General features: G+C 37.2%; 1 protein-coding gene across 1 annotated transcript in view; it reads right to left on the reverse strand.

The window, feature by feature from the left end:
- The window catches only part of mast1a (microtubule associated serine/threonine kinase 1a), an 87072-nt gene extending 75485 nt beyond the window's left edge, over positions 1-11587 (reverse strand). The window contains exon 1 of the mRNA XM_030138013.1: positions 10514-11587. Within this exon, the coding sequence (XP_029993873.1) occupies positions 10514-10552 (39 nt within the window). The 5' untranslated portion in view covers positions 10553-11587. The remainder of the gene's footprint in view (positions 1-10513) is intronic.
- Between the last annotated feature and the right edge of the window lie 3273 nt (positions 11588-14860).

Genomic DNA, 14860 nt, shown 5'->3' on the forward strand with positions numbered 1-14860 from the left:
CACAAGATTACTGCAGTGAATCTCATATTTTCTGCCCAAAATAGTTGAAGACATGTTAAGTGCAAAAGGAGGTCACAGTAAATGTCTGTCACTTTAGTCTACTGCAGTGGTTCCCAAACGGTTTCAGCTGAAGACCCCAAAAACCAAAGAACTGCAGAATCCAAATTTACACCATGAGATGCTGTAATGTCTACATTTTTGCTGACTCTGTCACCATCAAAGCACCCACAGATAAAAACCACATCAACAGTCGCTTCAAGAAACAATAACTACAGCAAGACAATGTCACCAACTAACAAACACATCAAATGCTAACACACACCCACACAAGTGACTTACATTCACAACATCTTGTGTCTTTCACATCTTGCTACATCTCTTACTTCATTTTCATCTTCAATGTCTTTTTTTCCTTGTATCTTTTATGTAATTTTTGTCTCATTTGTTAATATAAACTCTTCCAGAGAATACTCTTCTTCTTTTCTTCTTATGAAAATAAATGCACATACATCATGTTGTGTATTTCACTCTGCTACTGGTGACCAAATAAAAAAAAACTATTCAGGTCCTGACCTTAACCCATAAAGACCAAGTGCTACTTTTGTGTCAGTTCCCAAATACATTTTTCTCTGTATTTAACCTTTCTTAAAAGATTTATCACTATTTATTACAATACTATCCTGTGTATTTTATATTTTTATGTGAAAATTAGATATTTTCCTTTATTTAATTTACTGATCATGTAGATGTTCATAAAACCTTGGATTAAAGTTGATTGGTATTACATCAGACACAGAGAAAAGTGAAGAAAAAGTGACTTTTTAAACAAAACATATCATTAACTGAACATAAACCGAGTGTCTCCATCCACTGTCATTGATCCAACTCCATAGATTATACTGGTGAATCTAAGTTGTCGAGGATGACAGTGTTTCCACGGTAACTACAGAGCCTCTGAACTTCCAAATGGGTCCTATTTGATGACCATGAAAAGATGACAATCTGCATTTTACACCAAATATTTACATAGATTGATAGGATTAAGGGATCAGCAGTCATTAAACATTTTATATCAGTACATGCTTTTGGTTGGTGGTGGATGTTTGGGTCGTCATGGGTTAAATTTGACAAAGGCAAGTTTGTAGAAACACTGTTTTCTTGCATATTTACTCTATTTTCTAGCTATTTCTTTATACAGAGACTAAGCAATGCATATTTCCAATCACTATAACAAAGCTAAATCTAAAACTTTTGCACAATCCTGTATGTACAATTAGTATTATCCATCATATTCACACAGAAAATGATGATGCAAATAGGATAATAACCTGGCAAAGCATGAACACATGTAAGTAGTGTCTATCATTTCATTTCACTCTCATTTAAGGAAAACACAAATTTACCGCAAAGTGGTGAATTTTTTCTATTATGACGCGCTTGTGTGATGGTGGCCTTGCATTACTCCTCAGTCCTAAGAGAAATGGTCGTATTTTTCTGGGAATGACATCAGTCATTTTAGTGAGCACTTCCTGGGACGGATAATGAGTTACATCATGAAGAGGAAGTGATTTGGGCCAGGGTGACTCAGAGACAGCCCCGTAGGAGTGGTATATGGAGGTTAATGTGTGTGTGAGTGTGTCTTTGTGTGGCTGTGGGGTGATAGGGGTGGCTAATGAATAAAACCTCAACACCTGCTACCTCTCACTGTCTGTCCAATATGAAGCTACTGTATGTGTAGTTGCCATGAAACTGGTCCATCTAGAATTCTTCAGAACAATACTCACTGTTTTTTAAGTGACCATGACAACCGATGAAAGTCCCAGAAATATCTATTTTTACCCGAGAACTTAGATTGCCAGGAACTGAAAGTCAATATATCGCTCCATTGCAACAGAAATGCCCAGTAACACGATCAATGCACAAAAATGCTGTCAAAAAACACCACAGTTAGTTTTATCTTTTTCCTCTAATCTCTGGATCTATATCTCTCTACAGTCAAACAACCTATGTTCGTAGGACGTGAAACAGATTTTCTGTGCAATGGCCACATCAACGTGAGGCAGCAGAGCGATACGTCAGCCATTTTATCACCCGGACCTTAAAGTACTCATGTCCAAAAATCTGACTTGTGTGTTGTATAGGAAAACCCTAAAGTAATAACATCTGTAATATTCTGAATACTGTTCAAATTTCTGAAATATGAAGAAGAAAATCAGATTTGCAGTCGATTGCAAGATACATTACATGCCTTTAGTTTTGATGATTTCATTTGTCTCAACTGAGTCTGGGTGATGTGTCCAAAAACAAGAAAAAAAAATGTTACTTTTGTGAGGGTTGGGTTTTTATTTTTCTGGTTACTTGAACGGAAGACAACATATGATTTAGAAATTTACTAAAACTAAATGTGAGTGCAGAAATACCTTCACAATTAAGATATTACAAGAAATAAACTGATCAAACTTGACTTTTGGTTGAGCTAGAAATGTCCCCAGAAGAATAATCTTGATTAAGCAGTTCAGTAATTTTTCTCAATTTTCAGAAAGTAAAACCTCAATTAATCAAATCAAATTAACTCCATTTATTGTCAAACCTTACTTTCAATTTATGTTCGGACAAAATAAGCTACAAAAACGTTACTTTTACATAACCTCTCTAAGCACTTCAACCACTTTTGAACAACTAATGAATTAATGAAAAACAATACATATCTTTGTAAGAAATGAAGAGACACCACTATATTTCAGGACCTAAACTCCATCATCTACAGCTGATGATGCATAAAACACAAAACGGCTGTAGTTGAAAATGTCGATTACTTGGTTATTTTAACAAACACTGATTTATGAATTCACTCGTTAACACATTAGTATTATTTAGCATTACAAAGTTTGGAAGCATTACTGCAAAAAGTCCGGTTTTGTGAAACTTCCAAAAATCAGCTTATAACTTGCACAATGGGCGTGTGAAATGATCAGTATGAGATCTTATGAGAAAATAATGGAAACAAAAGATGATGGACATATGCAACAAGCTGTGTTATTATGTTTACAATAAGTAAGTGAAGTGCTGGTTTTGCAATCACTGAAATACACTGTTGTTAATTTCTTTCATAATTATTTTGTAAATGCAGTTTCTTATGAGTGGCAGTGCTCTTTACTCTGTCTCCTGAAACTGAACAACAAAAAAGCATGAATATAAAATACTGCACTGCAAACAGACATATATGCATTTACACTGGATCTACAATAACAAACTCCTTAGTGTGGGTAACTGCACATTTATTCAACCTCTGCCCTTTGTTGTGACAGGACTGTTCAAAACTCATGAAAATATTTGACAACTTTTTTTTTTTTCCTGATGACTGAACAAAGGGTGTCACATGACTTTTCAATGGCATATATTGGTTTATATTTACCCAAGGACAAAACAAAGGCCAAATGGAAATGAAAGAAAGAAAAATGTTAATATGCTGCTGCTCTGGGCAGAGTCATGAGACTTCTGTTCTGTTTCCACTGCCAAAAGTGACAACAGATTTCAAGGCAAATGTCACCCAGTGTCTTCCTCAGTTTAATCGTCCACAGAAGAAGCCTTAAAGTTTAACAATAAAACCTTTCCTTTTCTTGATCATAGCCCAGAGGTATAAAATCATGCTCTGTCACCAACTGAGTGACACAAACTCCTGAGCTCAAGTGCTATCCCTAAAACTTAAAAATAGCATCAAAAGTGCAAATGTATGACTGTAAGCTCCGCTCTAAAACCAGCACAGTATGTGAAAATACATTAGGCTGTTTTAAATACATCATAGCACAGACCTTCTTCTTTGACGCGGACTTCAATGTGTACAAAACTGAGGCTTTCTGAATAATATGGACATCAGAAGGACGTGATGAGGCAGAACAAAGCAGTGGGCATGGCAGTGAGTGACAGGACTTGGCACAGGGAGCTGGCTCTTCAGAGTGATCACACTCTTATCCCTTGTGCTTAGCATATTGGGAATGGGCAGGCTGCCCAGAACAAAATATTGGACAAATTATGCTAGTGTGTGTCTGTGTGCATGTTTGTAGGTGTGTGTTTAAGTGTAAGTTAGTGGTAAACGCCAGGCTCAGACTACAGTGGAATATGAGGGATGACTTGTGTTTGTTTGTATGACTATATGGGTTAAGTGTGAGTAGCTCCACACGCCTCCTGCTGTTTAAGTGAGCATGATAATGTTCACTTGAAAACTACTCCTCTATGACTGAAGAATCCCATTATTAATCACTGTAGAATCTATTCTCTATTGTTCCTGAAGTGAGTCAAATTGGACTGAGCAATGTAAACATGTACATCAACACAAGTTTACTTGAAGTTGCTTTAGATGTTTTCAAGCCCTGCAGGTTACACTGGTCTACAAAACCAAATTTGGGTCACTGACAAAGAAAATGTTGTCAGCATTTTCAGTTTCAATTAAAATCATCATTGTTTTGACTTCATGTCTTCATAACTCCGGTTAAATAGACATCATATTGGGTGGCATTAGACTTTTGTGGGGGGGGGGGGGTTTCTCCCCTAACAAGTGGTGTAAAATCTAAAAACACACCCTTTCCACTTTACAACATTAAAAAGGGATGATAATCATTTATTTAGAAACTTTAAACATTGAATGGCACCAAACATATAATCTTCAATGGCTGCAAATATTACATAAAAATATGCATGAGGCTCACAATTCCAATATGTCGTCAGCAATTTCAGATTCAATAAAAATCATAGTTTTTACAGCATATGAATTTAGAATTAATCTACCATTTATTTAAACAATCTAAACAGATCTGTGATCCAGAAATGCGAGAAATGAACACTATGTAGGGGTTAAACTATATCTATAACCATATATATATAATCTAGTCTGTATAATATATATATAATCTGATGCACTTCAAGTTTGGTTGTGTTTTTTGCATCAGTAAAAAGGCCCATTAAAAATAACTTCCACATAGTCTTAGCACTAATTAATCTCAGTGTCCACTTTCATAAATGAAAAGTAAAATTAACCCTGTAACAACATGTCCACACATAACCCGTCCATTCCACTGCCTGCCCTCTTTGTCTCCCTGGTGTGAAAGTAGATCCAGGCAGTAAAGGGATCCCGATATTGTAATAGCCTCTTAAATGGGGTCTACTGTAGCCCACAGCTGCTCCCTGCCCCTGGTCTCCACCACCCCTCCCCTCCTCCTCCAGGCCCAAGCCCTTTCAGCCAGTCCTGCTGCTGGTGGTTGGTCTTCTTCCCTCAGGGCACACAGGGCTGTTAGGCCACCATTAGTCCTACTAATGGGCCTGACAACCGCGCCACATCCTCAGCATTTAGCCCTCCTCTGTCTGAGATATGGATATCGACCAGTTCAATGGAAATGGAGAGTAGAGGCAGGAGGTTGGAGTCGATTTGACATGTACACATACAGTATCTATGAATGTGATGAGCACACAAACACACACACACAAATACAGAAACATGCGCATACACACACAGGCAGGAACTAAAGGGATGGACTCATTAAAACCAAAAAGCTTCGTCTGGCTCACCATGTAAGAGCATGTGTGTTTGTAGACTTTCTTTGTGTGTCCACTTGATGTTTGTTGGATACAAAGTCCATCTCGGTTCAGTGTGGGTGTGTGTTTTCTGTCTTGCTGTGTCTCTGTGTGGATGGGAGCCTTTATGTTTACATCAAAATTTTCTTCTGCGCCCTGCCAAGCCACCCCTGCTCCATGCTGCCACTGACACAATAATATTCATGTCTGAAATTCAGCTATAATTGACTTGTAAGGGGATATATCAATCACAAAGACTCCTGAGCTCAGCAAACTAACTTCATTAAATGATGACATCCATAAAGAAGCTGATTTGTGATGGAATGAGCATAAATATAAAATACTCAAAGATATTTTCACTGTTTCTTTTATTATTCATTATATTAATAAAATATTTTTCATTGTAGCATGCTTAGTCGAGCAAAAAAAAACGTTATTTAAAGATCCTTTGGGATCAGATTTAAACTTTTTTTTACACTTGCAACAATAATTTTAGTGTTAAAAAGATGATATACTAAGGCAAAGCTTGAATTTACAGAATAAAATACCACATAACAAAAACTCAGCTGTGAAATCCACACAAACATCATATCACACCTCCTGCACACTTATAATCTCAGTGTAAACTCTGCCAACTGTAACAGCACGCCTAGAGTTGGGTTATTGTAAGGATAAAATGAAGCTGCGACAACATTAAATACAGAAGTTTATCATAACATCTTTAATTAAGAATCTGCTTTAATCCACTAAGCCTTAACAATAGGAGCGTAGCACCTGTAGGAGTGAAAGCCTCTCACCCTGGCACTGATAACCACCATACTCTTCCAACTGAGCAGTAGCATTTCTACCATCTTCCCCATCGCGCCTGTCTTTATTTCACAAATGATAAGCAGTGGTCCGCAGCAGGATATCTAAGCACAATATGCAGGAGAGTACTTTTACTGTAAATCATTTCACAAAGATGCAGAGAAGAACTGGCAGACAATGTGCTTTGGCTGCTGAACTTGATTAATTTCACACATGCACCCACCACACACAGAAAAACCTTGAAGGAAGCTTTTACTGGCGGATTCATATCTGTCAAGTGACTACATCATGAAAATATTCTATAATAATGGACTCCACACACCCAGTCTGCTGTCAGTCCCCCAGACTGAAAATGCAGGATGATATTAATATTACTGACCAGTGCTCACATTAGTGTCACACACAGGACTTTAAAAATCTATTCTCCCTGTGTTTGCGTGGGTTCTCTCCAGGTTCTCCAGCTTCCTCCCACCATCCAAAGACATGCACTAATAGGTTAATTGGTAAATATAAATTGCCCATAGGTGTGAATGTGAGAGTGATTGGTTGTCCATGTCTATATGTCAACCCTGCAATGAACTGGCAACACATCCAAAGTGTACCCTGCCTTCACCCGAAACGTAGCTAGGATATGCTGTAGCACCCCCGCAACCCTCTTAAGGTTAAAGCAGCTCAGAAGATGAATGAATGAATAATAATAAATAACAATAATAATAATAATGACAAACCAATCATGTCAGACTATTTTCTTCCTCCATTATGTACTACTTCAGTTGCTGTTTGAAAGTGGAGACTGAATAGGTGGAAAAATCTGCCTTGGGTGTTTTTGTTCGATAGCTGACATTTGAAAAATGAGCGAAAAAAAAAAAAACTCCAGAATGGCCACAGTGAAACCATCACAAGGTACAAGAAGAGTTCACAATACCTGCCACAGACAAATTAAACTGGTATAATGGCTACTCTGAGCTTTTCTTGGGCATAATCTTTGAAGAAAAATGAAAAAAACATTGAAAATAAACTTTAATTAACATGAACAAAAGAACAAAGTAATGGACAACTGGATAATTAATAAAAGTTAGCCATCTTGTTGAAACAACAAATTAACACTGGACATTTTTCCATTTTTGAGTGTTTTATAATAATAATAATCATAATAATTATAATAATTATAATAGGCAGCATGGCAGTACAGTGGATAGCATTGCCTCACAGCTAAGGTTCTGGGTTCGATTCCAACACCAGCTAATGGAGAACACATTATAAGGGTATATAAAGGGAAGCTTCTATCACATAGGAGACAGAATGCATTTGTAGTTGTTAATGGAAGTGTTCACTCCATAAGGTTCCTCTTTAGGTGGAACCGAAGCATGTGTGAATGGAAGAGCTATATGCTGCAGCAAATATATAACATAACAATGACGAGATTTATTTACCAAGAACTGTTGAGGTGGTTTTTATGGTATTTCACTACACATTTCATTAATATATACACATTGTAGTCAGTGGAAATTCACAGTATCTCAGATGTAAAGTGGTTTTTTTTCTCTCTTGTATTTGCAGTCTGATTTCCTGTTTCTCTGCACAGAGCAGTGGCTGTGGCTCAGTTGGTAGAGCAGGTTGTCCAACGACCGAAGGTTTGAATCCTGCCTCCTACTGTCCACGTGTCGAAGTGTCCTTGGGCAAGACATTGAACCCTTAATTGCTCCCAGAAGGGTCTGGCAGCACCTTGCATGGCAGCAGCCGCCTATTGGTGTATGAGTGTGTGTGAATGGCTGAATGTGAGGCTTTGTAAAGCGCTTAGGGCACCATAAAAGGGTATAAAAAAGTGCTATACAAGTACCGACCATTTACCATTTAGCAACATATCTAGTCTATCAACTACCTTAAAGTAACACTATATTATGACATTTTGAGTAAATGTTAACCTAGTTGAAACTGGAATAACTAAAAACCTAGTAATGGAGCTATAACGCTGCTGTTTTGAGCATCACACCGAAATAAATGTGCCTCTTGTTCGTTTCTGTTTCCTATTGTTGAAGATGTGTCAAAACCAAATATGACTCAACAAGCATAGAATAGAATAGAATAGAATAGAATAGAATAGAATAGAATAGAATAGAATAGAATAGAATAGAATAGAAGTAATACAGTGCAATGGGATTTTAGGTCTCTGAGAAGGGCCCAATACAAAATGGATAGAAATGAAATATAAACATGAGTATAAATATGACAAAGTACACACATGTACCTAAAACCACCTTTATCATGTGTTTAACCCTTTCATGCATAGTGGTCACTACAGTGGACAGCTATTCTCTTGTATATTCATGGATTTTGTTGTTTTAGTTCTATATCAGCCAACACAGTGGACGCTCACACTGCAAAAATCTAAATCTGACCAAGTGTATTTTTCTCATTTCTAGTCCAAATATCTCATCACACTTAAAATAAGACACAATCACCTAAAGAGGAACTTTTCAGTGAGATATAAGAACTTATTTTTAGACAATAGATCTGCAAAATCCTATTTCAAGAAATCTTGCCAAGATAATTTTCACTTGTTCCATTGGCAGACTTTTTTTGCTTGAATTAAGCAAAAAAAACATTACTCTATAGGTGATTATGTCTTATTTTAAGAGTGATGAGATATTTTGACTAGAAATGAGAAAAATACAGTTCACTGTAAGCCCGGAATTTGTATTTACTAAAATGCTTTAATTACAATGCACTTAAATGACGTAAGTTTTATGATGTTACTATAAAATGTTAAGTATATTCTACTAATTTGTAGACATAGTTGAAAGTACGAAAAAGTTTAAGTTAAATGGAATTAAATCACTAAGTTTTAGTCATGACCACACCTTTTTATCTTCACATTGCATTGTGGGTATTGGGCATGTTGTTGAAAATGTGTTATTTTTATGTGCAGGGGTTCAGTGGGGTTGTGGTGTTAGTGTTAATTTGGATTTAATGTGTGTATGGCAGTGTTTATTGGCCTTTTTGTGTTTGTTTTTGTATTTTTGTAGAGCTGCACCATGAGTCAGAGCCATTGGAAGAACAATGGCTTTCCTGTTCATCTAATACTGCTGTTGTGCAATTGTAATCTTAAAGTCTTGTCAAATCAATAGCATAACTTGTACTAACAAATGATGTTGACCTATCTTCCATTTCTGCAACTATAAGTAAAGTTGAATAGTTTCATAATTATCTTAGTCAGAAATAGAAATTTAAGTTTGATTATCTTAAAAAAAAGTTGTTTAATCAATGACAAATAATCTGACTGCAATTGAGCAAATTAGTCAGTGTAACCTAAAATGCTGAGTTGAATGGTTGGATAGTGGGGTTGATTTTACAACAGAATTAAAGTACAAATAACTATTCTTTTAGTGTTTTCTACTTAATAGTTTAAGTTCAATACTTCTAGCATTAAAGTTGAACCTACTTAAACCAACTGATTAGTCGATCATTACTCAAATCATTTAAGTGCAATCACTTGCCTCAAATTTTTTGAGTAACCTCTACTTATCCGGGCTTACAATTGATAAGATTCAGATTTTTGCAGTGCATGCACCATCCCATACCATTACTGTAACTTTGCTGTACTTGATAAACCTGCACTAACATGTTTGAGAGTAAATCAATTGCCTATTATTGTTATTAAACTGTAATTAACAGGTTTTTGTGTTTTTTTTTTTTGTTTTTTTTTTGGGTTTTTTTGCATATTATCTTCATGAAGTGAGTAATGACTAGTATTAGTATATGATAAAAGATGAGAAAACATCAGATTAGCAGCATTAAACATGCTTTCATTTTATAGTTTTCACACAGTCTATCAGTAAATACGTTTCTTTGCTTCAAAAATGTAATGCATGGTGTCCAGCTGAGTGGACATTTTTGCAACTCCATGAAAAATGGGTTCATAAAAACTATTTCAATCGCATTGTTTTTTTGTTTTTTTTAATGCCTCGAGGAATAAAAACACTCACAAATAAAAATCTTGATTAAGGCTCTTATAATTCATGCATGAAAGGGTTAATGATATGATATGATATGATATGATATGATATGATATGATATGATATGATATGATATGATATGATATGATATGATATGATACATGGTGTTGAACTCTTCTCACCTGCAGCCTCCGTCTTCGGATGATCCCAGAGTCATCCATGGCGCGTGCCCGGTTTCACACCTGCGGGAGGGTCGCGTGGCCCCTGTGGTTTCCAGGTTACGGCGCGAGAAGAACCGCAACTCTCGCGTGACTTTCAGCTTCTGTTTACACCACTATACTTTAAAGTGTCGCCTGCATCATGTTTGTAGCAGGACACAAGAGTTAATATGATAAAGATATGGGGCTCTGTGTTCGAGATGAGGGTCTGAACATGAGGCAGATCTCTGTTCCGCGTCGCATCCAGAAACTAAAATATTCTCAGTATGAAATGTTCCAGTGCTGTGCTCAACCTCAGCCAACAAGTCATGCTGGCTGACTGACAGAGGCTCCTGACTGGGCTGGTGTCTGTCCCTGGGGAAATGCTGAATAAGCGACGGGGATGCACGATGGGATCAGCGCGTCCTGCACGAGCTGTGGTCCAGCTGAGAAGCAGAAGAGAACCCCCCCGAAAAGGCCGGGCTGTCAGTCCGAAGGTTATCACAGCACAGATTAGATCCGCTAAACAAGTTTGTAAGCATCTTCAGCAGTCAGATGGAGTCAATGTTCTGAGCAAATCAGCCCCTCAGCTACAAGTCAGTCATTGCACTGTAACTGTTCTCATCCTGGTTCTCCAAACCCTTTCACAGCAGAAACCCTCTGCATGAGTCCACAACCTCATGCAACGACATGGTGTATGTGCAGTGAAGGCAGTAAATACACAGAGTTCACTGCACACATGATGCACATCCAACTATGAATCCCGATATTATGACATATCCACACGCTGTCATGGCCCGGAGCATCTGTGCGTTTTAAAGCCGAGATCAATGGGAATGTGGAGCGACTCTACACGTCCTCCTGCTCAAAGGTTTACGCACACCTCAAACGCCGGAAACAGGTCGATCTGTTCGGCTTTCCTCCCTTTGTCAGGTCTGTCAGATGCAGCTCCGTCCGTTTTCCGTTTGCGGTGCTTTGGTGTTCCTCTACGCTGCTTTTCATGAGAAAAACGGTCTGTGGTTGCTACCACACAGGCTTCTCCTCAGCTCCATCTCCTACCACCCACTTCCTACTACCGAACGGCGTTTAACCCCTCCGTGACCAGAGGCTTCACTGCTGGAGAAGATCGGAACAATGCGAGTTGAAGGGGGGTTCCGTGGAATTTTAGGGGAGATACTGGAAGAGAAAAGCAGAAGTGGTGGTCTGGTAGGAATGATTATTGTCTATATTACGAAGGGAGAGAAACTAACTGGACATGACCAATGAGTTAAGTATGGTTTCATTCACTAATAACGCTGCTCTACAATTTCTTAGAAAATATCTGCTTCAGACATTAAATGTGCAAAATTTTACATACTTTAACCCTTTCATGCGTGAATTATGAGAACCTTCATCAAGATTTTTTTTTTTTCTTGAGTGTTTTTATTCCTCTTTAGGCATGAAAAAAAAGCTTTTTTTTTTTTTTTTTTTTTTTTTTTTTAAATAATAAACCTATTTTTCATGGAGTTACAAAAATGTCCACTCATTGGACACCATGTGTTTCATTTTTGAAGCAAAGAAACATTTAAAACACAGTATCAGAAAGTGATATGCTGTGTGAAAACTATGAAATAAAAACATTTTTAATGCAGCTGATCTGATGTTTTCTCACATTTTATCATACTCTAATACTAGTTATTACTCATTTCATGGCGATAATATACCAAAAAATTAACTTTTTGTTTAAGAAAACTGTTAATTACAGTCTAATAACAACTAGCATTTGATTTACACTCAAACATTTTACTGCAGATCACGTTTATCGAGAACATAAAGTTACAGTAATGGTATGAATGTCAGTGTACGGGATGGTGCACAAGTGTCCACTGCGTTGGCTGATATGGAACTAAAACAACAAAACCCATGAATATACAAAGAGAACAGCTGGAGAATAACTGTCCACTGTAGTGACCACTATGCATGAAAGGGTTAATAAGATGAATCAGAAAACAAATTACAAAAGTGGTGGTTTGCTCATGTTTTCAATATATATGATGGTGTGTTATTACACATATATGTTGGTTTATGTACATTTATACAATGGATTTATAAATGTTCCACTACAAAGAACCAGAAAAGTGACTGTATTGTAATGTGCAGACACTGTTTTGAGGTGGATGTGCTAACTCTGAGACAAATACTCCTTTTGAATAAAACCCATTCTCTCATTAATTCTCAAAATTTTGCATTTTGGCCCAAGACTGTATCTTAGAAACTACAACCAACTTGTGCTTTTGATTTAATTTTTCTTTATTAGTGACTCAAATTTGGTAAAGTTTAACTACTTTTATTCTGGAAGTATTTTACTTGTAGACTAGTGTAAGTCCTCATAATAAAATCAGAGCATCACACACAGACAGACAGATAGAGTATTAACAGACTTTTATTTGTTTTTTGCAGGAATTGTATGATTCAACTGTAGTAATTTTCTGTATCTATTGATAAAATATTCTTTTTTAACAATAAAATGTGACAAAATTGGACAAACACAACAAGAAAAAACAACAACAAATGGCTAAAACAGTTGTCCAAACAGCCAAAGAAGACATTAATATTTTCAGTGTTTTGGTCAGTGATGATATCAAACAATGAATCATCATTTTGAAGCTGATAAAACAAGGAATAGCTGGCATTTCTGGTCAAAAACACTTGAATAGAATATCACTGAATATTATTGTTTCCTGATTTTCTTATGTACCCACTTACTGCACATTTCATCCATACCAAGAGGATTGTGTTGAGGGTTTACTCCTAGCATAGACTGGGATTTGTATCATTTTATGGAGTTCTGTTACATATGTCTGATGTTATCTTACCGAATCAACAGTCAGCACCTGTCATGCATCTATCACTATTCCAATGAAAAATGGCAAGGAGCCTCATGCATTATTCAACATTCACACCTGTCACGAGGGGAATTCACCACCACATAACATTTCACGGCTCCTCACCCTTCAGTTACTTTCACCCCTGATCTAAATGTTAATGAATGAACACTGGTGCAGAAACAAAATCCCTCCATGTTTTTAAGGACAGACATCTATACCGTGAACCGATAAATGTGTGTTCTGTGGGTGCGATGTTTTGCAGAGTGGCCAGTCTTCTCTCTTTTTGGTGTGGATTTGTAATCAAAAGACATGATGCAGTCAATACACTCAGATGACCGCTGTGATCCCTGACGTACTGAAATAACACCTCAGGGTAAAGTCCACCACTGTGTTCACACAATGTGATGATTGCCATGTTTCACTGTTAAACATTCTCACAAGAAAGAGAAGTAGAAGAGAAAAAAAAAAAAGAAAAATCCTGGCCAAAGGTGGCTGATGGGATGGATCAGTGTGGAGGGAGAAAAACACACAAGAGGCCGGGCAGCTGGTCCGGCTCCAGCTCTAAAATGGACGGAGACAAGGGGGAGACTTAGTGGCTTTTAGCATCGCCTTAATGTTCTTCGTCTCTGCGAGCAGACAGAGCTGGCAGGCTTTAGTCCCTCTCACCCTGGGATTTAGTGCTGACAGATCACTCTGACTTCAGCCTCAGCATCCCCCCCCTCTACCTCCACCACCACCACCACCACTTCAACTCCACAGGAAGTGGACAGGCAGGAAGAGCTCCCTCATCAAAAAGCAGAATCTGTCAAAAGGAAAATAGTCAAATGTATACGCATTCAACATAAATCCAGTCAGCTGTACTGCTCTTCACATACACTGATCTCATATTGATCTAATTTTAAACCATAGTATTTAACCTCAGTAAAAAAAACAGATTTTGACCTGTGTTTTCCTCTTTTTGTAACTGACTGTTGATGTGGTGATTTGTCAGTTGGTGGTTAGTTTATATATTTATTTATGGTGTTTCTCCAAAATGAAAAACATTTCCAGGCTCCACCCTTTTTAATGGACATGCTCCAGAATTTAAGAGGTTTATCGTTGGCTCATGTTTTACCCTTCCACTGTGTTAACAATACTCCAAACAAAGACAGTGCATCAATTGTACAAAGTATTTCACCTCCTGTCGGCAAATAGTTAAATAAACTAATAATGCCTGTACAAGACAGCCTGATTTAAAAAGCCATTTTAATGCTGTTATGTTCATAAGATATGTGGCTTGTGAAAAATTGGTTGAATATTTACTTGTAAAGATTTGGAAAAATACATATTCTGTGGTCACATTCACTTCTCCCACTGGAATAAATGGAACGCAAATGGGCAGGGCATTAAATAAATTAAGTAGATGAATGGAGCAGCTGCATGCAACATTAAAGGTTCAGTGTGTGATATATCATACACAGCCCAT

The sequence above is a fragment of the Sphaeramia orbicularis genome, chromosome 1 (assembly GCF_902148855.1).
Source record: "Sphaeramia orbicularis chromosome 1, fSphaOr1.1, whole genome shotgun sequence".
NCBI lineage: Eukaryota > Metazoa > Chordata > Actinopteri > Kurtiformes > Apogonidae > Sphaeramia > Sphaeramia orbicularis.